Source organism: Culex pipiens, chromosome 2 (assembly GCF_016801865.2).
Source record: "Culex pipiens pallens isolate TS chromosome 2, TS_CPP_V2, whole genome shotgun sequence".
Lineage (NCBI taxonomy): Eukaryota > Metazoa > Arthropoda > Insecta > Diptera > Culicidae > Culex > Culex pipiens.
This window is the reverse complement of record NC_068938.1, coordinates 193,616,553-193,642,503: the sequence shown is the minus strand read 5'-3', so window position 1 is coordinate 193,642,503 and position 25,951 is coordinate 193,616,553. Positions and strand designations below refer to the sequence as shown.

The 25,951-nt window shown below is 34.3% G+C and overlaps 1 protein-coding gene across 1 annotated transcript; it reads left to right on the top strand.

The window, feature by feature from the left end:
* On the top strand, nt 1–1,924 carry LOC120415199 (CCR4-NOT transcription complex subunit 9). Its single transcript, XM_039576657.2, has 4 exons — nt 1–223; nt 286–948; nt 1,003–1,094; nt 1,157–1,924. Exons 2-4 carry the CDS (start codon nt 322–324, stop codon nt 1,335–1,337), a joined length of 900 nt encoding a protein of 299 aa, XP_039432591.1. The 5' UTR covers nt 1–223; nt 286–321; the 3' UTR covers nt 1,338–1,924.
* Nucleotides 1,925–25,951: the final 24,027 nt, after the last annotated feature.

Sequence of the window (25,951 nt, the reverse complement as noted above, 5' to 3'; positions counted from 1 at the left end):
AAAACGTCTAAAAATCTGCCAACCACCGTGAAGAAAAAAAGACTGACCGAATTTACTGGGAGTGAAAAAGATTGTGATTTTTCACGATTTTCGAGTGAATTTCCAGTGGAAAGTAAGCGAATTTTGTTGAAAATTGTAGCTGGCGTTGAGGGGAGTTGGAGTGTTGTGGAATTCTAGTGGAAAAGGAGTGATTTGAGTCGGGATTTGTTTTGCAGAGCAAAAGGTTAGTTTTCTTCTTATTTTCTTTATTGTTTGTTGTTGGATTGAGAGGAGTTCTGGTTCTAGGGTAAAAAGGCAAGCTTCAAGCTGGCAGCGGCAACAATGGCCACCCAGCAGAGCCCCGCGAACCTGCAGGCGGCCAACAGCGAGAAGGTCTTCCAGTGGATCAACGAGCTGTCCAATCCGGAGACGCGGGAGACGGCGCTGCTGGAGCTGAGCAAGAAGCGCGAATCGGTGCCGGATTTGGCCCCGATGCTGTGGCACAGCTTCGGCACGACGGCCGCCCTGCTGCAGGAGATCATCAACATCTATCCGTCGATAAATCCGGCCACGCTGACGGCACACCAGTCGAACCGGGTTTGCAACGCGCTCGCCCTGCTGCAGTGCGTGGCGTCCCACCCGGAGACGCGGTCCGTCTTTCTGGCGGCGCACATCCCGCTGTTTCTGTACCCGTTCCTGCACACGACCTCGAAGACACGCCCCTTCGAGTACCTGCGGCTGACCTCGCTCGGCGTGATCGGAGCGCTGGTCAAGACCGACGAGCAGGAGGTGATAACGTTCCTGCTGACGACGGAGATCATCCCGCTGTGTTTGCGCATCATGGAGTCCGGCTCGGAGCTGAGCAAAACCGTCGCGACGTTCATCCTGCAGAAGATCCTACTCGACGACAGCGGCCTCTCGTACATCTGCCACACGTACGACCGGTTCTCGCACGTGGCCATTATTCTGGTAGGTTATTGAGTCTCTCTAAAATTCAAAACAATTAATCCCCGTCTCTTCCAGGGTAAAATGGTCATCTCCCTGTCCAAGGAACCATCCGCAAGACTGTTGAAGCACGTCGTCCGGTGCTACCTGCGACTGTCCGACAATCCGAGGTGAGTCCCGCAAAACCGAGTCTTAATCCATCAACTTTTGACCAAAATCCAACTCCCGCCAGAGCCCGCGAGGCCCTCCGCCAGTGCCTGCCGGACCAGCTGCGCGACGGCACGTTCGCGGCCTGCCTCCAGGAGGACAAGTCGACCAAACCGTGGCTGACGCTGCTGCTCAAGAATCTGGAGACGGTGAGCGTGCCGGGGGCGGACCCGCGACAGGTCGGCATCTCGCCGCTGACGTCCTAAGCATGGCCAGCAGCAGCACGTGCACGAATGTTTGTCTTCAGGCGTCGATTCGGGGTGGGAACAACCGTGCGTACCTGTGTGGATGAGCACGAAGCAAACCGAACCATGATGTGTAGAGTACGTTTTAGAGCAAACTTGTTACGAGAAATCAAAAAAAAAAAAGGTCCTCAAAAGAGTCGAATTGAGCGCAGCAGCAGTTAGCAACACTTTGATTGTAAAGAAGCAAGCTTAGTTTAAGAAATTTCAGAAAGAGCATCTCTTTCCTTGCAAGTCAGATTAAACTACTTATTTTTCACCCACGCAAAACATCGGAACAAAAAATGATTTTTGCTTGTAACTTTCTAATTATGTTCTCATGGCGCGTGCGCGCGCACTTTATTTAAGTCAACAAACTTATGATTTTCCTTCTCCTTTAAGTTTTACCAAACTACCGTAATTTTCTCTTGCATTGTTTCAGTATGATTTGCGTTAGAAAAAAAATCCGTTAAAAAGAAATGTGTCCGATCGAGAAAAAAAAACAACAACTTAGTCAGAAAATTAACGCTGTTGATAGCAGGTCGATACGAAATATGCGACAAAAATAAAAACCTGAACGAGGAAAAGCTTAGCTGTAATAGCAGTGATATGATTGATTAATAAAACTTAGATGGTAAATCAATCTGGGTGGTGTTTTATTTTTTGCTCTCGTAATAAAAACATAAACTTTGAAAGATATGCAACGGCCTAACCTTAGTATTAATCCAAATTAATCTCTTAATTTTGTGGTAAATTTTAGTATTTTAATTTTTTCCCTGGGCTTTGTCATAATGAGTGTCATAGGTTTGATGCTTGTTTGGCAAAGAGTATGATTTGATTCGATGTGGAATTAAAATCGAAGTGTTCAGTATATTGCTGAAGCTTCCATTTTTACACATGGACACCACTTCATGCTGCGAGAACCCACTTTGGCGTAGTCTCAGGGCTTAATCGATGGCCGGTAAGCTGTCATCGAGACCAGGAGGTTCTCTGATAGTGGAAATATCACATTTGTACAATGAACCGCTACATATGTGATTTTTCCCTATCTTAATGTGGGTGTCAGGTTAGGATGCGGGTTTTTAAAAAAATAGTGTTTGTAGAATTTAGGATTTTAACTATAAATATCAACTTTTTATACTTTGCCTTTAGTTATTTAGGGACAAAATTAGTAACAGTGAATTTAGTAATTCTATCAGAATCGGTGATTTTCATTCAAGTAGCATAAAAACCATTCTGATTTGTCAAAATTTCCATAGAGTCTCGATCAATCAATAGTGAAATGATATCGGACTAAATTCGTTGATCTGTTGAACTAACGGTTGTCGGATTATGATTGTATCGACCATTGTTGCGAATCGAGGATCTACTGGAATTCTGACGAACAAATGGTCGTCTCTTTTTCATTTCACGACTTGTAAAATATCAACTGTTATTTTTTTTTGTTTTTTAAAAGAAGCCAGACAGGTTTTAAAAGAAACGTTTTTTTTGGTTAATAATTAAAATGTCGGGGATTTGAGATAAGAGTAGCTTTCGGATAGGTTGCTTTAAATCTTGTATTCAATTCAAGTTAGGTAGTTATCCGCAAATGAATATTTGGACTTATATGAATAATTGAACATTTTGGACTTATGAATAACACACAACTGTGCATTTATTCTAGAGTCAGATCCATACAGCGTCAGTGTTTATTTGGTCGAGGTGTACTAATTCATTGGCAGATCTGGTTCTAGTTGTAATGTACGACAAGACTACTGACGGACGTGACAGGACGAGGGCCCAGTTTAGAGGTTTCGACATCAACGATGTGCGGCTGGATCACCCTCCCAAAAAAAAAAAAAAAAAAAAAAAAAAAATTTTAGTATTTTAATTTTTTATTTTTAATATTTATAATCAAGGTTGTTAATCGACAAAATTATCGTCGAAGATATAAGCGTCTAACGATAGCGATAATAGTTATCGTTATCGTCGGACTGGTAACAATAATCTATCGTTATCGTTATTTCGATAATTCTATCGGCAAAAGCTAATATTTTTAATTTTTTAACATCATTTTCAAATTTTCAATGCTTAATTTCTTTGTCTTATTTTTCATTGTAGTGCTTAGTGGCGGTGATGAATTACCTATTAAGAAAAAGCTTTTGGTAATTTTTAAACATGCTAATTTGATAAACATTGGGTCGTAGAATTAGAACTTAATGTTAATAGCAAGAAAGTAAAAAAAAAAATCAAAAAAATATTTCTTTTGTTTATGATTCGATTATCCGAAGTTACATACAAACAGAATCGTTTTTTGACCCATAGTCACCCCCACTGACGGTACATACCAAACTCTAATTACAGAATTCAGTTAAATTTACTGGAATCTGCGCAACTGAAATTTTCAGCAAATAAAAAGTTGCTGAAATTCGAGATTTAAAAAAAAGTGTCCACGTGGTTTATGAATGGTCTTCATGCAGATTTGGCAATTCGCTAAAGATCATCTGTAAACCATTTAGCATTTTTTAAATAGCATTTTCGGAAAAAATGCGGGTTTTTGTGATAATTTGAGTAATAAACAAAAAATAACCCTTAAATAAAAGTGAAAGAGCATATAACATTTCGCTTCGTTTGATAACCATATTGCAAATTAAGAAAATTTGAGTAAGGCCGTTGCAAATATTTTTCAAAGTTTATGTCGCCCCCCCTTCAAAATTGGTCCGAAAAATCAGGGGGCAAAAAAATATTTTTTCAAAAAAATATCAAAATTTCAATGAAAATAGAAGTCTGAGAACAATCTAAAATGCCTTTTTCTGCATTGATAATCATATTTAACATGTTTGGACTCGTTTGAAAATATTTTGAACATTTATGAAATAACAATGTACAGCACCGCAAAAACTTTTTTTTCTCGCAAAAATAAAATTTTCGTCAGTTCTTAGAAATTTTGGAAATCAATGATTGCAAAACAACTGGACAGGTGTATGATGCATTTTAAAACACTTTTTTCATTCAAATGTTGACACCGTGACCTGTAATTTAAATTTTTAACTTTTTTTTTATTTTTTTGCCCCCCCTCGACTTTGATCAGAGTCGAGGGGCATAAACTTCAAAAAATATTTGCAACGGCCTAAGTATTTAAAAAAAAATATTTTGTAAACATTTGAGCATTGTACTAAAAAATTCTAATAACATTTAAAAAGCATACAAAGCATACCTACCAAATTTTATTAGCAATTTTGAAAAATTGTGTATTTAAAAAAAACGATATTTTGTGAAAATTTCAGTATTTTACCAAAAAAATACTTGAATAAAATTGAAAAAGCATAAAAAAAATTCACTTCGCATGATACAAATATTATTGTGTGTTTTTTTGTACATATTTATATTACCTTAATGCTTATTGACAGGGTTGTTAAAATATCAAAATATCAGCTCTCAGCAACTACAATTATCCCGCCTGAATATTCATGCCTCAAATACAACTGCTCTTTTCTCCTTATTGAAACTCTCAGTGCCGAACATAGCCGAACACGTTTTCGTGTTTACACACTCGCGATTGACATTTTCCTTTTCTCTCTCATTCCCGCTTCCACGATCATCCTACCGCAACAGCGTTTAACCACAAAAGCCGCCACAAAACCAATTTTGCAAACGCAGTTTAACGGGACGTCATGCGTGGTCGGCTCCTAATCGCCATCTCGCGTTCTCTCATTGCAGTTTTCGGAGAGATTGAGAGACTCAGCGGTGAGAGCGCATAGTCGAGGAAAAGGGAAGGAGTGATAGAGAGAGAATGACATCGCTGGGAATCACGAGACACAAGAAGAGATCTCACAAGCTATAGTGACGGCCGCTATACTCTCGGATGTTTTTTTTGCAAAGATAATCAATTGATAGCTTTTCTATCACTCATGTGCTACACTGCTTATTGAATTATCAAAAAATATACTTTTAGTGAATGAATTCAAAATTTAACATAATTAAGTCAACTTTTGAAAGATATTGAAAATTAGTTGTCTTCCGTTATCGTCGATAACATTATCGCCGATAGAATTATCGAAATTTTCGAGTTATTTAAAAACGATAACGATCGTACCGACGATAACGAAAGAACTATCGTTATCAAACCTCGATAAATTTATCGTTTACAATCTTGTTTAGAGTTTTCTAAATTTCTTAAGGCTGTTGCAAATATTTATCAAAGTTTTTGTCTCCCAAAATCGGCCTGAAAAATCAGCGGACGATAAAAAGTATTTCCAAGAAACAAAAAGTGATTAAAAAAAATGTCAGAACTTAGATTTAAAAAAAATAATGATTGCAAACAAACTGTACCAGTAAATAATGCATTTTTCAACAACTTTATAACTGAAATCTAGATTAAATTTTCAAAACAACCTATCCCTCATGGGTTTCCTATGCAGATAGGGCCTTTTGAAAATTTAATCGAGAAATGTTGAATTACTGGATTGTAATTTATGTTTTTTGCCCACTCCCTCCCCCCTCGACTTTGGCAGAGCCGAGGGATAAAAACTTTGATAAATATCTGCATCGGCCTAAATTTAGCTTATCATTCAAAAAAATAAATACCTTACTTAATACTAATTTAATACTTTTTTTAAACTGGAGTCATTTTTTTTTAATTTTTAGACTTTTAAAAAAAATATTTTAAAATACATCTTACTATTCAATTTTATTTTACACTTTGATTTTTTTTTGACTATTATTTGTTATTTTCAAAATCTTAAATGTTTTAAAATGTTTAAAAAAATAGTCTTGATGTTTTTTGGTTTTATCTTTAATTTTTTTAATTATTATTAATTTATTTTATTTAAAAGTTTCTAAAACATTAAATTTTTTAAAAATATTTGAAACTTTTTTTTTCTCAATTTTTTAAATATTTCAGATGTTTTGTTGCAAATCTTAAACTTAAAAAAAAATATGAAATTTAGAAATTAAAAAAAAACTTTGAAATTTTTGAAATTCAACATTTTTATTCTAATAGCTCGACCCACAATCGAGATTTCGTGATGTTATCATTTCTAGATTAAATTTTCAAAACAACCTATCCCTCATGGGTTTCCTATGCAGATAGGACCTTTTGAAAATTTAATCGAGATTTGTCTTAATTTGTTTATGTTAAACAAGCCTTCCCGACAAACTACGTTCTGCCTTTTTTTCGTTTTTTTGACATTTTTTGATTTTTTGCTTATGATCAAAATATGATTTTACGTAACTTTCTCCGTACAATTTGCCGATGCTCCGGAATCGGTTCCAGAGTGGCCAAAGTATCAATTAGTTAGCGTAAGAACCTTCCTTATGCTTATACGAACCCAACGCAACAAAAAGCATCTCGATCCGACGCTCCGTATTGAACTGATTCGCGTTCGAACAAAACCGTCGAATTTTTTTATATATATAGAGAAGATGTAAATCAAGCTTTGTCGATGATAGCTTAATCCTCTACCGCCCAAATTTTTTTCGATTTTTTTTATTTTCCCCGTGTTTAGGAGGTCATTTTGAGCAACTTTGTTCTCTTGTTCTTGTTTAATTTTTAGTATTTTAAATTGCATTTATCCAGGTTAGGTTTTTTTGGTAGTATTTGGCCTATTCTACCACCTCCTATTATTTCATTTTGCCTTTCAAATTTTTCCATGTTTTAGAATCACTTTTTAAATTTTTTGCTTGTTTTTCACATTTTCTACTATAGAACAATATCATCATCATTTAAATTGCTGAAAAAAACTTAGTCTGGTAAACTACAAAAATTACTGCATACTTATTTTCACATAATATAGAGGAAATGTTAGTAAGAAACACAGCCAAAGTTGACCGCTGAAAAAATGTCATTTTTAAAAACATTGACAAAGTCACATAAAACAAGTCACAGTTGCAACCTTAGAATTTTCTTAAATTTTAAGAGTTCTTCTTTCCAATGCTTTTTAAAGATCAAAAATTTGATGAAAAATTGATTTTTGGTGACATTTTAGATTGAGGTCCGCCTAGAGGCGAGGTTAGGTTGTAAAGAGTTAATTAAGCTTAATTTTAGGACCCAATTGAAATTTTTTAAAATTTAGCAAAAGTTTCTTTTTTTGGCATCGAAATAGTCGAAAATTACATCTGCAAATGTCACTTATATTTAAAAAAATAAAAATAAAAAAATTTGAAAATGCCACATATCAAATACAATAAAATAGATGGCTGTATCTTGAAAACGGCGAATGATATCTTAATTTCTGCAAAGTACTTTTCTGTTGCAAATTTAATTTTAGTATTCGAAAATCTTGACTTAATTTTGATAAATCGGCAACACTGTAAAGTAATTTTAGACTAATTTGTGCCATAACTCAAAAGATAGTATTTATTGTCATCCAAACATAACCAAAAAAGAAAATTGTAAAGAAGTGGCTTTGCGCAACTCATTTTCTGTTTGTGCGAAAAATCTAATTTAAAAAAATAAGTTAACTTTTTTAAGGGTTTACTTTTTACCAAGAATTCCTTTCCGAAGATACCAAATCGATCAGAAAATCCATTTTCAAGATGCAGATTTTTGAATATTTTAACAGCTTTTTGTATGAGCAGCTGCCACCAATTGTATTGAGACTTGTATGGATGAGCTTATGAGGCAAAATTTCTATTCTTTTTCAGTTTAGACAAAAAAATAATTTTCCCTGATGATTATCTTATATGTTTTTGATCATTTTATCATGATAACTGAGATACGTTCTCAGCCCAGTTACCAAAAGAAAGTACCAAGTGATTATCTCATCCTGATTTCTCCCTTTCTCGATAGTCCCTTTGATATCGCCACAGACAAAATCGAATGTTGTCACAAATCTATGTTATCTGGTTATTGCTATTTAAAAGAAATTTATTTATTTTATAATTGAACATGATTTCTCGTCAGATTACAAATAATTTTTAATTTGATCCAAATTGATTAACGTTGATAATGTCTTTTGGTACTAGGGACGATTGAAAAATAAAAATTACCGTTAAGAATCCTCAATCTCTAATGTCAAGATATCTTCTAGACCACGTGGTCACTGCAACGTTTCTTTCTAACCGTTACCCATCTGGACTTCCCAAAAAAAACGTGATTCCCAATCCGAGCAGATGGTCTTCATCTGCAAGAAATCGCCCATTTCAATAACAATTAAACTCGATTCCATTCGAAACAAATGTCCATTGAATTTTAATAAAAGCAACCAAAAAACTAGTCCTCCTTTGAAATGGATATCCTTGAAGACGTTGGGAAGCTGGGTCCGCTGGACCATCTGCCGACTGGCCAACGGTCAACGTTCTCACAGAACCATATTCTTGTCCAAAACTGTCAAAATGTCGCGAAAAGTTGCCCAAACCGGGTTCCAGCCGCGCGCCCAGCTGCCCCGGCCACAGTCGAATCCGCCTGGGCCACCATAAAAAAAACCTCCGGCCTGAGGTCCACCATTAAAATCCCATCCAAAGTTTAACGACTTGTTTTGCGTATATTAAATTAAATTATTTCGCACAAAGACCCTTTCTTTGTTGGAGGGGTATAAAAAAAAGCGGACACTTTGTGTTCATCACCGAACGGAATAATTTAATTTGAATTTATCTATTATTTACACAAATAAATTCCGGACAGTGATATCCCTTCCGTTTGTCGGACCGCGAGTGACCCCAAGAGTAGACAGGCGACGAAAAAAAAAACCCATCCTTCCATTCTAGAAACGGTCGTTCCCCTATTGCCATGCCCAAAAAATTTCAAAAGAAACCACATTTCGTTCTCATGTCCAACCGAATTAGCATCCTTGTAAGTCGGAGGTGAAAAGAAGTCCTTTCTACGCACAGCCAAGAAAAAAAACCTCACGCATTACGCACAATTCTAGCTAGCAAAAAAAAAACATTCCTACGCTCTAATTTCAGGTTCCACCGCCGAGCAACCTCCTCGAAAACCGGGCTTCCTTCTCAATGCGCCAAAATTGAAATCACGAAATAATAGGAAACGAATTAAAAAAAAAATAGCGAACTATAAATCTTGCATTTATGGTAATTGCGTACACGCACCTTTGCTTAGGACCCACAACATTTTTTTTTTGCTACTCTGGTCCTGAAACTAGAGAGAAACGTGATCCTCTTCGGGAGACCTCGGAAGACGGCGGTGGTGGTGGTCCAGCATCCTTTTTGGAATGGTCCAGTGGGCCCAGGCTGGTTGGGTGGGAAAAACCGTTGATTTTCGCTACAAAACGAACCTTTGGACTTACATACGATATGGTTTGAGCAAGGGTGGTTGGTTTTTGCGCAGGAACAAAACTTGCAAAAGTTCTGGAAACTAAGAAATCTGAAAAGATGCGGCAGATGTTGGATGGAAATGACCTACCACGTGGTTTTGGAATTAGCAGGCTTACTAAAAGAATATTAACCAAAAGCACTTTTAATAAGGGCTACCAAATCTAACAAAGTTCAAATGATTCAATAATTTATTCAAATTATACTCCCTCCTTAATTTTTCCCAAATCCTCAAAGGGCAAAACAAAATATATTTCTGAATACAGTTCAGATTCGATTATCTGGAAAATTTCACTTCGGATAATCGATTCACGAGAAAAAAAAATTCTTTGTCTTATTTCTTGTTGTCGAGCTTAGGTATGACCCCTTAACTACCCTAAAGTGATGGCCGCCAAAATGACGGTGATGGAATATAAGCACAGAGAACAGATGTATATCATTGAACAAACAGCATTGAAAAACGTGTGTAAAAATTCAAACCAAAATACGTTGAAAAGAGCTAGGGTGTGCACCATCCACCTAGATAGCGCCACTTCCAAAATCATGATGGCCTACAGTAGCAGAACGTTGGACCATCTAATCACTGCATAGAACATTCCGTACGAACGACATCAGACCAATGTCTGACTGCCCTTCATCAGAGGGTTGCAATTTTACGCGCCAAAGAAGGTAAACAAAACGAAATCGGACATAACATGTGTAAAGGGACTATTTTAAGTTGTCGCTTGAAAACTAATTTTAGAATGAATTTTCTGGAATTATACAGAAGTGAATTTTATATTTAAACGAGGTTAACATTTATTTTCTATCGAAATTATTGAGTCTTTTTCATTGTTAAGTCAAGTATTCTCAGCCACGACGGTGGCGCCGCCAAGCGTATCCTGCACACTAGCCTGTCCCATTTTGAGGTCATGTCGAGGAATTTCAGGTGCTCACTTCTTAAATGGTAGATTATGATGTTAGGAACAATGTTTTCTTAGACAAGAAAAAATAATAAAATACTTTCTCGCACCCCCTAGTCGATTTACTGAAAAAAGTCACTTTTTTGAACAAATTTTCTAAAATCGCTTGGAATCAATACAAAAACTGTTTCGATCAGGTGTGTATTATCTTCAAACGATAGGTTTTTGTCCATAGATTAAGATGCACTATCAATATTGGACCAAAATTTAAGTTTTTGGACTCTCCCAGGCGGATTTGTGTCGAAAAAATCGCATTTTTTCGAAACTTTTTTCAGAAATGTTCATTTAATTTAGGGTAGCCTTTTTTTCCCAGTAAAACCAATACATGCAGCTTGTAGGAAATTTCATGGCGAACATTTTTCCCTCTGAGAAAATGCAATTTCGACACTCCAGAGCCGAGATATTTGAGTTTTAGTGAGGAAAAAAGTGCCAATTTTCAAAATTTCTCAGAATTCAGAAACAAGGCCTACTAATTACACGATGTAGCAAGCATATGTCTCAAAGGTCAGGGTATGCTTTTTTATAGTAATTTTGGCCGCTGAATCCGAATCTGAAATCAAATTTCGTGTAAATAGTGATGTTTTGGAGCTACACCCTTTTGGAATGTTATTTGCGTGTTTATGAGGCAGTTTTTGTAAATATTGCTCCGTTTGTTCTAGAGGTCGTATCGAGGTGCTCCGATTTGGATGAAACTTTCAGCGTTTGTTTGACTATACATGAGATGAACTCATGCCAAATATGAGCCCTCTATGACAAAGGGAAGTGGGGTAAAACGGGCATTGAAGTTTGAATTTTCCGAGGATTTCGAATATGACAAAAGTGAGACTAAAAAGAGCCGCTATGGATGCCTACAGGACAATAACTAACGGTGTAAAATGTTTGTTATAGAAAAATCGAAAAACTATGAGAAAAACTGCGATTGGCCAAAAAGTTATTACCGTAGGCTTATAGTCCATGAAATTCCCTAACTTTTGGACTAATAGAGTATGGGTGTTGGAGGTTGCTGCAAAAAAAAATTTAACAGTAATTTGCAAAAGCTATGAGAAAAAGTTAAACGAATCCTGGATGTCTATGGCTCATTTTGAAGTGCTTCAAAAGACCTTTCGAATGCATCTAAGAGAGTTGGAATTGATGAAGTTTTACTAAAATGCGAGCAATTTAATTTTAAGATTTTTTATGTTTTTTCACCCCACTTTCCTTTGTCGTAGAGGGCTCATATTTGGCATGAGTTCATCTCATGTATAGTCAAACAAACGCTGAAAGTTTCATCCAAATCGGAGCACCTCGATACGACCTCGAGAACAAACCGATCAATATTTACAAAAACTGCCTCATAAACACGCAAATAACATTCCAAAAGGGTGTAGCTCCAAAACATCACTGTTTACATGAAATTTGATTTCAGATTCGGATTCAGCGGCCAAAATTACTATAAAAAAGCATACCCCGACCTTTGAGACATATGCTTGCTACATCGTGTAATTAGTAGGCCTTGTTTCTGAATTCTGAGAAATTTTGAAAATTGGCATTTTTCCTCGCTAAAACTCAAATATCTCGGCTCTGGAGTGTCGAAATTGCATTTTCTCAGAGGGAAAAATGTTCGCCATGAAATTTCCTACAAGCTGCATGTATTGGTTTTACTGGGAAAAATAGGCTACCCTAAATTAAATGAACATTTCTGAAAAAAGTTTCGAAAAAATGCGAATTTTTCGACACAAATCCGCCTGTGAGAGTCCAAAAACTTAAATTTTGGTCCAATATTGATAGTGCATCTTAAACTATGGACAAAAACCTATCGTTTGAAGATAATACACACCTGATCGAAACAGTTTTTGTATTGATTCCAAGCGATTTTAGAAAATTTGTTCAAAAAAGTGACTTTTTTCAGTAAATCGACTAGGGGGTGCGAGAAAGTATTTTATTATTTTTTCTTGTCTAAGAAAACATTGTTCCTAACATCATAATCTACCATTTAAGAAGTGAGCACCTGAAATTCCTCGACATGACCTCAAAATGGGACAGGCTACTGCACACTCTAATTTCTTTGATGCAAGATTGTATGCAACGCATTTTTTTTAGTTTACACGGTTTACACACAAGTTAGAACCAAGGTGTACATCTGTTCTCTGTGATATAAGTGTCAAGAAAGGTAAGCAAATGTGGCGAAAATTTTGGACCTTATAGGCAACTTACAATTTGCCAAGAAAAATGGGAGTGGTATATTAATTGATTTATTTCTAATTTAAGAGGAAAAACTGAATAATTCTTGCCCACCAAAATGAAAATAATGACACCACGTACTATTCTCAATGGGTACATTTCTGCCAGAAATGCAAAATTTCGTTAAAATAAGTTTAGTAGTCCCAATTTAGGTACTAGGCCCAATATAGGGACATATACCCTATTAGACTCAAAGTGCCAACTTGTAAGTTTCGTTTCATTGCGGGCAAATTAGGCTAAAATAAATACTATTCAAAGTTTGGGACCCTCGGCTCTGATAAAGGACGAGTAGGAAGAGGAAGCAAAAACACTCGATTGTCAAGCCTAATTTTAAAAAAGGTTGAGGCAAAAAGTTTCGCAAAAAGCGATATACCTTGTTACACTGTTACTAGTGAGTGGTTCTCTACGAATTCACAAATCGACATTTCTTAGTCATTTTGCAAAATGTGTATGAAAATGTATGAAATTCTGTATTTTGAGAAGGGATATTTTCTGATCGATTCGGTGTCTTCGCCAAAGTTGTAGGTTATGATTAGGAATTTTCCGAAAGAAAAGTTACAGGTAATATTAAATTTCCCATCTTTTTGTTTAGCTTTTCATGGCTTAAAGTTGAATCCCTAAAATAAATTTATTTTTATTTTTTTAATTTTTTTTTTGTAATACATTTTGTGATATAATTAGGCCGTTGCAAGTATATTATGAAAAGTTTATGTCCCTCGACGCTGACCAAAGTCAAGGCCCCCGTCCAAATTAAAAAAATATAAAAAAATGAAATAACGAGCCATGGTTTCTACATTTTAATAAAAAAAAAGTGTTTTAAAATGCATTATACACCTGTCCAGTTGTTTTGCCATCGTTAGTTTCCAAAATATCTAAGTATTGACAAAAAAAAAAATCTGCGAAATATAAAATTTTTGCGGTGCTGTACATTGGAATTTAATAAAAATTCATAACATTTTTAAACAAGTCGAAACATGTTTTAAAAAATTAAGATTGATCTCAGATTGATCTCAGTCAATTAGACTTCTATTTTCATGGAAATTTTGAAGTTTTTTGGAAAATGATTTTTCATACCAATTTTGAAGGAGGGCGAGATAAACATTGAAAAATATTTGCAACGGCCTTATCGAAATTGAAATTTTTCCAAGGCCTTCGAATAGTTTCTCTATTTCTATAATTTTCTCTCTGGAACTTTGAAAATCGAGCAATAAATTTGTGAGATGCAGCCTCACAAAGAATTCGAATCGATGAAAATGATTTTTTCTAAGTGTCATCTAATTAGCCTGTAATTTTCAACTTACGATATCAGGGAAGCTATTGGTCCTATTTTTAATGTTAGAAGATGAAACTTTGGCGAAATGTTCTGATTTTTATTATTGTATAATTTGGTCTAAGCTATGAAATTAGGAAAATTGACGATTTGTAGACCTTTTCACAAGTAAAGCTTGAAATAAAAATATTGAAATTATTGTTGTTAAAGAGATCAGAAAATTAAAAAAGTAAAAATGTTGAAACATTGAAAATCGGATCAATAGTTTCCGAGATATCGAATGTTGAAAATTACATCCTAATTAACTGGCACATAGAAAAATCATTTTCATCGATTAGAATTTTTTGTGAAGCTGTACCTCAGAAACTAGTTGCCCAATTTTCAAAGTTCCAGAGAGCAAATCGACATAAGGCTTTAAAATAAAATTATAAGGATCGAAAATTTCGCAAAACTTTTTTTTTTTACATTTTTTTTTTGATTTTTTAACATTGAAAATCGAACCAGTAGTTTCCGAGATATCATCAGTTGGTTAAATTGACTTTCAGCCTCAAAAGGTTGAATTTACATTATCATTACATTGATTATTAACTATTTTTTTCGATTTAAAAAAACACAAAATGTAATTGACAAAAAATAAAAAAAACTGTCAAAATCTGGCACAGAGAATGATTAATCTTTATTTTGACTGTAACTTGAAAATCTGACATTCCAAGATTTATCAGGCACCCTGTCAAGGACACCATCTCGTCTTCTCAAGAAACGGATTTTTGAATATTTTTTTATACACTTTTGTATGGATAACTCCCAACAAAATTGAGGGTTACAGGTCCATTCACCTTGGATTTTTAAATAAGGCTTTGTATGAAAATGAATGTAATTGTTTTTTCGTATATTCAATTTTCAACCATAGTAGACGTCTTTTGGGTTCAAAATATGGTCAACGTTCAGTTCGGAATTAAAAAATCACTGAAATATCGTTGAAAATTTGGTGATTTTGCCGGATTTGCAGGATTGTGTTTTGAACTAAATTAGTGGTTTTAGACCGAAAGACACCAAAAAGTTTCATTTTATTCTACAAAATTGCAGAAACTTTTCTCTTAACCAGGGATATATTTTGACACCTAGAGAAGCCTATTTTGAATTCAAATTGAAAACTAAAAATGCTGGGTGAACAGAGCAAAATAATTTTAAAAATGAAAAAGTCTTCAAATAAGAAAATCCGTCCTCTAAAATCGAAACACTCATTTTCTTTGAAATCGATACCATTATTCGCTCAAATTATTCAATCAATAACCTTCGCTCGCATCGCCTTTTCCAAGTGTAGCATTCCTCCCCCCCTAAAACTCTCACAAAAACATCCCATTTGGGGTAAATTTGTTTAGATTTTTCTTGTTCCCCGTTGCAGTGGCAGCAGCAGCTGTGATAGATTTACGCGCTATTTTTAGCCTCGAAAAGCGGAAGTAATTGAAAGAATTTCCTTCTCTCTCGTTCGTGATTTTGACATGCATATTGAATGAAGTTGGAGGTGAAGCAACGTGAAAACAGGCGGGAAAATCTGTTTGAGACGCACCACGCGAGACAAGCACGTGCGCACGTGTTTTTTTTTCGAGTGTGGAATTGCATGGAAAACGAGAATAGGGGAGTTTTTTTTCGTAGAAGTGAGAAAACTTTCACTTATCAGCATAATATTTGAATTAGGAAATTGAATAATTGTTCTTTTTTTATTGTTCAAGAATGTAATTGATATTAATTTATGTTACATGAAAAAAAACTTTTTAATTTTGTCAAATTATTTGACAACAAAAAAATTAAATTAGGGTAAACATTGTAAAAAGAGCAAATCTTAAATTCGCTTTAATAATGAAACCAGAAAAAAACGCTTCTGATCGATATATCTTCCATTTTCAACCTACGTTCACGTTTTTATGTCTCAGGGGGGAGTCACTCACATTCTTTCAATGGGGGGCACGCCAGCACGCAGTTATTTAACCCACCAGCAAACATTGTAGTTACAGTGACACAGATATCTAATAGGGATGCCATTTTTATTTTTTTTTAAAATGGTTTATAATCTATTGCTTGTTTAGAATTATGTATTTTTGAATTAATTTTTAGTAAAATTTGCATGAAAATCATAATTTAAAAGACATGTTAAATCAAAGAACATAAAACAAATCTAGACACCCCAAGTGGCACGCGACATCCAGTCTTCGCTGGGGGAAAAACTTAAACTTCGCGTCTTCATCGATTGGAGGCAAATTCATGCGTACGATGCGTGGGGGGACGCTTGTGGAAATTCTTTTTCCCTTCTTTATGGCGTTGTTGTGTCGTCGGCGGAAAACTTACAACCAAGACCAATCTCAAGTGGTAGTCATTTTCCAGCTATAAATAGCATGAGTTTTTGTTGCTTCCATTCTTCGATTTTCTGCCTTTTTTTGGTTAGATGATGCGTGCGAACTGAGTATCGTTGACCCCAACGAACTTTTCTTTACCATTTTTGGGATAAAAATATATTTGAGCAATTTTTGACGAGAATCAAAATCGGGTATTTTTTAAATTGGGTTATTGTTATAAGTGTATTTTTAGTCAAATAAAGCTGAAACAAAAAAATATTATTTTTTTTCAAAACATTTTTTTTGCTTTTATGAAAAATACCCCAAAATCTTATCTAATCTATTCGATGTACACTACAAAGTAAAAAAAATGTAAATTTGGAAGGTGTAATTTTGGAAGAATGAATATTACCTCTTTTATGATGTAAATTGACCTCAATTTAGACTGAAAAGGTGACATTACACCGTTATAGTGGTAAAATTACATATTATATACATATTTTTTCTGACATAAAAGATGTACCCCTTCCCAGATGTAATATTACCATGGTTTTTTTTTCTGTGTACCGCAAAACGGGTTTCTTCATTAAAATTTTTGGTTTTGTCAAATCTTACATTTTTTTGAAGGGCTGTACAAATTTTATTTGATGTTTTTGTCTTCCCCCCCTTCAAAATTGGCCCAAAAAATCCGGGGGCAAAAGAATATCAAAAAACTTCAAAATTTTAATGTGCAATCAGCTGAAATCAATTTAAAATACATTCCCTTGCGTTTAGAATGTTTTTTAGCAGGTTTGGGTTGATTTAAAAATCCTTGTAATTTTGGAAAATTTAAACATCACAAATTCGCAAAAAGTTTTAATTCGCTAAAATTTTAGTTTTCGTCAAATCTTACATTTTTCGAAAACTAATGATCGCAAAAAAATTGAACTAGTGTAAAATGCATTTTAAAACACTTTTCCATGGAAATGTTGAAATTATGACTTGTAATTTTAATATTTATAATTTTTTTTATTTTTTTGCCCCCCCCCCCTGGTTTCGCGCAAACATTCCACACTCTTCTTTTAAAACCATGAAGTTTGATATGTCGTGAGAGAAGTTTAAGTGTTTGAGAAAAATAAATTCTGGATATGGCCACCGGAGAACCTGGGAACCGGTCCAAATGACAAAATTATATTTTTAAGACACTCTCCATTATAAATCAAGAAATTTGATACATTGCATGACCAGTTTACGCTGTTTGTCAAGGGAATAAAATTTCCCGGGAATTCCAGGGATTTCCCGTGAAAAAATATTTCCAGTTTCCCGGGAAATTTGTAAACTTCCCGGGAATTACCGAAATTCAACGAGTAGTAGGGGAGAGTGGGGAGACTTGATCCCTTTTTTTGTATCGCACATAACTCTGTCAATTTCTCACAAAACTATGAACTTTTTGCATAAATTGAAAGCTTAAACATTCAACTATGTTTGGCTGATAAGGGTATTTCATCAGATAAATTATTCGAATCATGCCAAGCGTTTTAAAAAAATATTTTAAACCGACATTTTCAAAATGTTGGGGGTAATTTGATCCCCCTTTCAACATTTTGAAGAAATCTTAAGCAAAATGTTTCTTATTCATCCAAACTTTTAATTTTCTATAAGTTACAGCAATTTCACATTAAACCTGTAAGTTTGTGTTCAAAATATAACAAGTTTAGCATGCAAAATATTTAAAAACTTCAAATTTTCTTTTTTAAACCAAAATTGAGCATGTTTACAAAAGCTGGTAATTTTTGTTTACAAAACTTTTGAAAAATGGTTCAATCTGGAGTAAGTTATGTACAACTATACTAAAGGAAACTATGTACGAAAACCCAGCCCAATTTTTTAATCTTGAGGCTGATTCCAGTGACTGAAAAATGCAGGGATCAAGTCTCCCTAAACGCACTTTTTTAAACATTTGATTGTTAAAAACAGTATGCCTATAAATTTAACGTCAAACGCGTAAGGGTTTTGGAGTTGATATGTTTATCAAACAATTCATGTATAAAAAATATTTTTTTGAATAATTTTTGAGTGTTTTCTATACTTATCAAAATAAAGAAAAAAGATTTGTTGGAAGTTTTTTTCAACACTTTTTAGAAAAATGTGTGTAACTCAATCTAAATTTTTTTTAATTTTTTTCTTTGTTTTCTACAACGAGTTTTAGTCAATTTCGCACAGCTTTCTAGAAAAAAGCTAATTTTTTTACCCACATGCTGACGAGATACAGGCTTGGGATCAAGTGTCCCCGGGGATCAAGCCTCCCCACTCTCTCCTATACATTTTCTTTCTTTTTGGAATATTTTTTTTAATTTGTTTAGCATAAAAAGGAAAAATGAAAACTTAATATGATTCAATCTATTCAATTTACTGTTCATATTGAATCCAGAAAAATCAGATGATCAGAAAATTTTATGTTAAGGTAAATTTCTGATTATAACCATTTCTGAAGCATTCAAACTGGTATAGATCTTGCTTAATGAAAATAAACTATTACATTTTGGGTAAGCTTAATTGGGGTTATTTCATTTTTTTAAAAGATATTAACACTTTCCGCCAAAGAAAAATTGAGTTTTTTTCTACATTTCTGTTTACCTTAAACAAATTGGATGAAAATTAAATTGGTATCATTAAATATTTCAAATAGCATTATGCAAGAAGAATAAGTTCAACACGTTTAATAATATTCATGAAATTACAGTTTGAAGTAACAATTTTATGAGCACTTGTGCCACCATGGGTAAATATGAAAAAAAATGAAGACTGATTGTGATTGTGGTTAAACTGATTAGGCTGGTACATTTTTTTCAAAGTTTCCCCTTTCAAAGTTGGCCCGAAAAATCAGAGTGCAAAAAAATTTTTTTTTCAGAAAACTTCAATATTTCAATGAAAATTTTAGTGCAATCAGTTGAAATCAATTTAAAATGCATTCCCCTGCATTTAGAATCATTTTTAGCATGTTTGTGTTGATATAAAAATCTTTTGAATTTTTGAAAATTTTCGATGAAAAAAGATTTTTCATTCGCTAAAATTTTTTTTTTCAAATTCATCACCTACCACAGTGAATCCTGACCTCATATCCATCTTACTTACTAACCCCTCAAAACTCATGTGATACTTTGTCGGAGACGCAGCCGATTTAGCGGTCCCATCACTCAAGTATCGGACTAACATTCCCATCCACTTTCCCGTGTCTTACCACTGGTCGTGGCCGGCGTCGGTATTGATCAGCATGAAAGGGACCTTTGAAAATTGCGAAGGGGTGATGATTGGTTCCTACTTTTCATCTGTGGTCCACGGAGCAATGTTTGGGGGTCCTGGTCAATAACGAAGTAGCATCTACGGATAGACGCCAATGCTATGCTATGCTAATTTTTTTTTTTTTTGAAAACTAATGATTGCAAAACAACTGAACTAGTGTAAAATGCATTTTAAAACACTTTTTCCATGCAAATGTTGAAACTATGGCCTGATATTTCAATATTTTTATTTTTTTTGCCTCCCCCCCCCCCTCGACCCCGGCTAGAGCCGAGGGACAAAAACTTTGAAAAATATTTGCATTGGCCTTATGGTTGATGTTAATTTATCGTGTAAATTAAATCACCTTTGTGTGCGTCTGGAGAAGTCATTTATTAATCTCAAGCCATGTGATGAAATATAACCATTTAAAAATCATTTTAAAGAAAACCAATCTTCAAAACACCCACCATTCCCAACAGAATCGCTAGCTTCGAGCCCCCCACCAATTGGTTGAACCGCACACGTTTGCCATCCGCCATTTTCCTCGCAATTATTGGCCCAACAAACAGAAAGTGCATTCGGCGGCGTTTTTATATACGGTACACAGCACACACAAGTGCAACCGTTTATATGCAGAGAAAAGTGCATAACTGACGATGATGATGATGCAGCCCTCTCTCTCACTCTCACTCTCCCTATACTACGCTTCTCTCTTTTGTTCGTTTTGCATTTGCGTCATGCTGCAACGCCATCATCGTCTTCGCGAGCACGTGGCCGCCGATTTGCAGCAATGTGCAATTGCAGTCCATGGTGGTGTTGGTGGGACGTAAACGGTTGGTTACTTTTTCTTTATGTGAAATTTGCATCGAAGGGTTGAGTCAGGACTTCAAAAATGGGGGGATTGGTGCACGAAAAAGTGCATGTGCAGTTTTTTGTTTGCGGTTTTGTGTTTGTGTGGGTGATAGTGGGTGGGTTAATTTTATGAAGATGGCGGTAAAGTGATAGAAAACAATCCTGTTAAAATTGTACAAAGAAAAAATATTTTGCTAGAATTTCGATAGATACCTAGGTTCTGGTTCACTTGCTGCATGGTTATTTATTACATGAACAATGTTGAAAACGGTTTCTACGAGCTGTAATGCTGCGTTGCCTGTTTTTTGGCCTGCCCACCAAATTTGAATTTTTAGAAGTGATGATGGGTCGGACAAAAAATGGGAACATACCATTTTCGACATAAAAAATGTCATATCTTGAATAACTGAGGTTAAAAATAATTAGTTGATCTTTTGAAACTGTTGTTTTGAACAACTCAACACTGTTGGACACCCTTGTGGACACCCCTGTTCTATGACCTGTGGTTCCTGAGATGTCGCAGTTTAAAGTTAACCCTCAACATTCAAAACTTTTTTTCGAAAATTTTAATAGCTTGTTTAATTATTGTGGGCAGTTTCAGGCCTATTTAACAAACTCCAATCATTATCTTTTGCCTATTTGCAAGTTTTCATAGTTTACCATTAATTTTGTCCATTGTTTTGCTCCTTTTATATGTTTTGATATAAACTGAAACTTTTTGCTTCGCAATTCAGTGTGTTAAAACATAATCTGAAACATGACAAAAACTACTGCACATGCCCTCCTTAGACAAAACTTTGTGGTACAGTGGTACAGGACCACTTTTAACAAAAATACAATTTTAAAACATTGGCAAACTCAGATGATAATGAAAATCATCAAGCTTGAGATTTTCTAAAAATTTAAGGTGAAACGGGAAGGCAGCGCCATATTGACACATCGACTTGCAAGCAATCTGTTGAGTTCAGAAATTAATTTTAGTTCCCGAGCAGACGGAAATAACTTGGGAATAACATGTTTTGATATTTAAAAATACTATATTTATAACAAGATTTGTTATTCGTCGTTATGATTTTTTTTTGTTATTGGATTGTTATTGTAATAACAGACTTATAACATTTTTAGTTATTCTTCGAACAAATCTTTGTTATTATTTTTTGTTATTTTAACAACTAATCCGATCATTCCAATAACAGTTGGAGGTATTCTTCCATAGCAAAAAATGTTACCCGGGCAGACGGTAATAACAAAATTCATGCCATTTCAATAACAAATACTGTTAAAATAACAGAAAGTGTTATGGAATCTTCTTGAAAAATCCATTTTTGCATAAGGGTTTAATAACAGTTTATGTTATCATAACAAAATTTGTTATTGGTCTGATATTGGTCGAAAGCCAAAACAACTTTGGAATAACATTTTTTGTTATGGAAGAATAACTCCAACTGTTATTGGGATGATCGGATTAGTTGTTAAAATAACAAAAAATAATAACAATGATTTGTTCGAAGAATAACTGAAAATGTTATAAGTCTGTTATTACAATAACAATCCAATAACAAAAAAATCATAACAGCGAATAACAAAACTTGTTATAAATAACATGAAATGTTATAAGCCTAGTATTTTCAAAAATCAAAAAATGTTATTCCCACGTTATTTCCGTCTGCTCCCCGGGCAGAAAGTTGCATCTTGGAAAAATCTACCCATGTTCGTAAAAACACGAACAAGTCAAGTTCACCCCAGGGTATGGTTAAGAGATAACCGAACATGGCCACGAACATAAATTGTTCGAGGTGTATCTGCGAAAAATCTTGTTGAGTTTATTTGACCAACAATGCCACATCAAGTTGAGTTTATAGTAGCAAACAACTGAAATCTTCCAAAAATCATATCAAGTTCATAAAGTAGATTTTGATCCCAAAAATAATTTTATTGGTTTTTAATGCACCCCGCCACTATTCCAACCCCCCCCCCCCCCCCCTTCTTTCTCTTCACAAATATGAGTAATATTGCAGGAATATACGCACTTACATCAAAACAAGATTTTTCAAAGTTGAAAAATTATTTTACTTTAAAAACTCATTAAAAAATTGTGGAGAATGCGTTGAATTGCCAAAATGTCACAATAATTTTCCAAATCACGAAAAATCCAAAGTCTCTATATTCCATTTTTTTTTTTAAATTAAAAATAGAAGTCTATGAAAATATTCCTAAAATTGCATAAGTCCAAAAATCCACAGTAAAATTTCAAAAAGCCTGGTAATGTTTCTTATCAAAATAATTTTTCAAAATGTTGAAAAATATTCAACTGGCTGAGAGCAAAAATTTCGCAAAGTCCTGAAAATCTAATAAATTTTACCAACAATCTTGTCGTGATACGGATCCCGTAAATTTTCTAAGTGCCGGAACGATTTTTGTAGGGGGTATATCAATAATTATTAAAAACCAACTTTCGTTTTTCAAAATTTCAATGAAAACGTTTTGTTAGGGACATTATTTTAGGAACAAACTGATGTTTTTGTAAAAATCGGACGAAAATTTCCTGTAATGTCGACGATTTTTCCGAAATTTTGGTTCAAAGCAAAATAAACATCAAAATAATTTATCATGTTTCCAAACTCCCAAAAATTTTCTAAGTCCCAATTTTTTTTGTTAATTTTCCTGCTCTCGAAAAATTTCTAAGTATTGAATATATTTTACCCGGCCGAAAGCCAAAATTTTGCTAAGTCCAAAAAATCAAATAAATTCTACCAAAAATCTTGTCGTGATACGGATCCCGTAAATTTTCTAAGTGCCGGAACGATTTTTGTAGGGGGTATATCAATAATTATTAAAAACCAACTTTCGAATTTCAAAATTTCAATGAAAACGTTTTGTTAGGGACATTATTTTAGGAACAAACTGATGTTTTTGTAAAAATCGGACGAAAATTTCCTGTAATTTCGACGATTTTTCCGAAATTTTGGTTTAAAGCAAAAATAAACATCAAAATAATTTATCATGTTTCCAAACTCCCAAAAAATTTCTAAGTCCCAATTTTTTTTGTTCATTTTCCTGCTCTCGAAAAATTTCTAAGTGTTGAAAATATTTTACTGGCCAAATGCCAAAATTTTGCTAAGTCCAAAAAATCAAATAAATTCTACCAAAAATCTTGTCGTGATACGGATCCCGTAAGTTTTCTAAGTGTTGGAACGATTTTTGTAGGGGGTATATCAATAATTATTAAAAACCAACTTTCGAATTTCAAAATTTCAATGAAGACGTTTTGTTAGGGACATTATTTTAGGAACAAACTGATGTTTTTGTAAAAATCGGACAAAAATTTCCTGTAATTTCGTCGATTTTTCCGAAATTTTGGTTCAAAGCAAAAATAAACATCAAAATAATTTATCATGTTTCCAACCTCCCGAAAATTTTCTAAGTCCCAAAAAAATGCTTTTTCTGTAAAAAGTAAAGAATTTAAAAATATACGCAAAAATTTCAAAGTCCAGCATAAATAAAATCAAATTTTAAAATATCAGCTCATGAAAAATTATTCTAAGTGTCGGAAATTGAAAATTCTGTCAGTGACTGCAAATTTTGCTAAGTCCAGTATAAATTTGAAATAAAGTCAAAATAATCATTTCATGATGTTCGGGTAAAATTTTGGAAAAAATAAAATTTTCGAAATTTTTGCTAAGTCTAAAAAAACTACCACTAACAGCTCAATATCAACTGTAGATAATGCAGTATGATCATGGAATATACTTTCCATGATACGCAGTCGGTTTCAAAAGTCGTCATAACTCGAGGAGTTTACAGGAAGATGCGAATAAACAAGTCAAGATAGTTCGAAGTTATCGCCACCAACTCACTTTCCGCCCGGGTCGGGTCCCCAGTTGTGTTGGCTTTCAAACAATATCTGACCAATAACACATTTTGTTATGATAACATGAACTGTTATTAAACCCTTATGCAAAAATGGATTTTTCAAGAAGATTCCATAACACTTTTTGTTATTTTAACAGTATTTGTTATTGAAATGACATGAATTTTGTTATTACCTTCTGCCCGGGTTTAATAGAGTTGTCCATGAACTGGAGTCCCGTTTCACCTTGAGATTTGTTCATTCCAATGCTTTTCGATGATTCAAAATTAGATAAAAATTTACGGATTTATGGAGAATTTTAAGATCGAAGTCCGTCTAGTGGCCGTCCCGCCCGTTTGGATCAATCGGACCACGCACTGGACTCACAATCTTGAGGTCGGCGGTTCGAATCCCGCGGCGGGCACTCTAAAATTCTTTGTGTAAATATGGGTATTCGGCGCCGTCGCTCCGTGCCATACTTTCATACACATAGGAGCCCAGGGCGGCGAAGTCCTTGTAGATAAAAAGGAAGACACTAGTGGTTGGTACTAGCAATGGTGGCCGACAGCTATAAAGTCAACTTCGTTTCACCCGTCTAGCGGCGTGGATGGGTCTTAGAGGGTTAACTCTCTCAAGTCCAATTGCCTATTTCGTGATTATTTATTTTTCCCGTATTCAGGATGACATTTTGAGCAACTTCTGATTTACGAGAAACTTGATTTTTCTGTGTAATGTTTTTCTTGTTTCATTTTTGAGATTTTTATTTGCATTTATCATGTTAAGTTTATGTTTTTTTTCTGACAGTATTTGGCTGATTCTAAAAAAAATCATTACTTTTTGCCTATCTAGTGTTTTTTTTTCAGATTTTTACAGTCACTTTTATTTTTTTTTGCTTGTTTTTCACATTTTCTACTACAGAATGATAATGGCATTCATTTTTTTCATTTCATTTCATTTATTGGAATGTTTTGGCAAAAACATCAGTGCAGTAATTAACCTAAGCTGAGATATGAGGTATTCATTTTAATTGTAGAAAAATGCGTAGAGGCATAATCTAGAACATTACCAAACATTACTGCATTCTTATTATTGACCCCAAAAAAAAAATACAATTTTTAAAACATTGGCAAAGTTACTTAAACCAAACTTTCAACCCTAATTTGTTTTTAAGTTTTAAGAGTTCTTCTTCCGAATGCTTTTTGAAGATCAAAAACTGGTTGAAAATAGTAGTTTATGCAACAAGTTGCAAAAAGAAGATTTTTTCAGCGCATTTATACAGAGAGGTTCACCGAGTTGGATAAATATGACAAGTGATAAATAAATCAAGTTTTGCAAAGAGTTCCATAAAACATTTTTTGCAATTCCGAAAAACAGCCTTTAAACAGAATTATAAGTCAAATGTCCATATATTTAGTCAATGAATCGTTTAAATCAAAAAAATATTGAAACGGTTTACTTTTCCTAACAAGTGCTGAAAAGTTGAACTTTTCAGCATCCGTTTCAGTGCTGGATAGTTGAACTTTTCAGCATTTGTTTTGAGAAGGGTTACTATTCGATTCTGTTATTTTTGGTAGAGTAAAGTAGGCTGTTTTGTCGTTCGAGAA

Excerpts from the sequence above, each read along its gene's own strand:
- LOC120415199 (XM_039576657.2), top strand. The coding sequence starts at position 322 with ATGGCCACCCAGCAGAGCCCCGCGAACCTGCAGGCGGCCAACAGCGAG. Across the intron at positions 949-1,002 it reads CGCACGTGGCCATTATTCTG|GGTAAAATGGTCATCTCCCT; the intron begins GTAGGTTATTGA and ends CGTCTCTTCCAG. Across the intron at positions 1,095-1,156 it reads CGACTGTCCGACAATCCGAG|AGCCCGCGAGGCCCTCCGCC; the intron begins GTGAGTCCCGCA and ends AACTCCCGCCAG.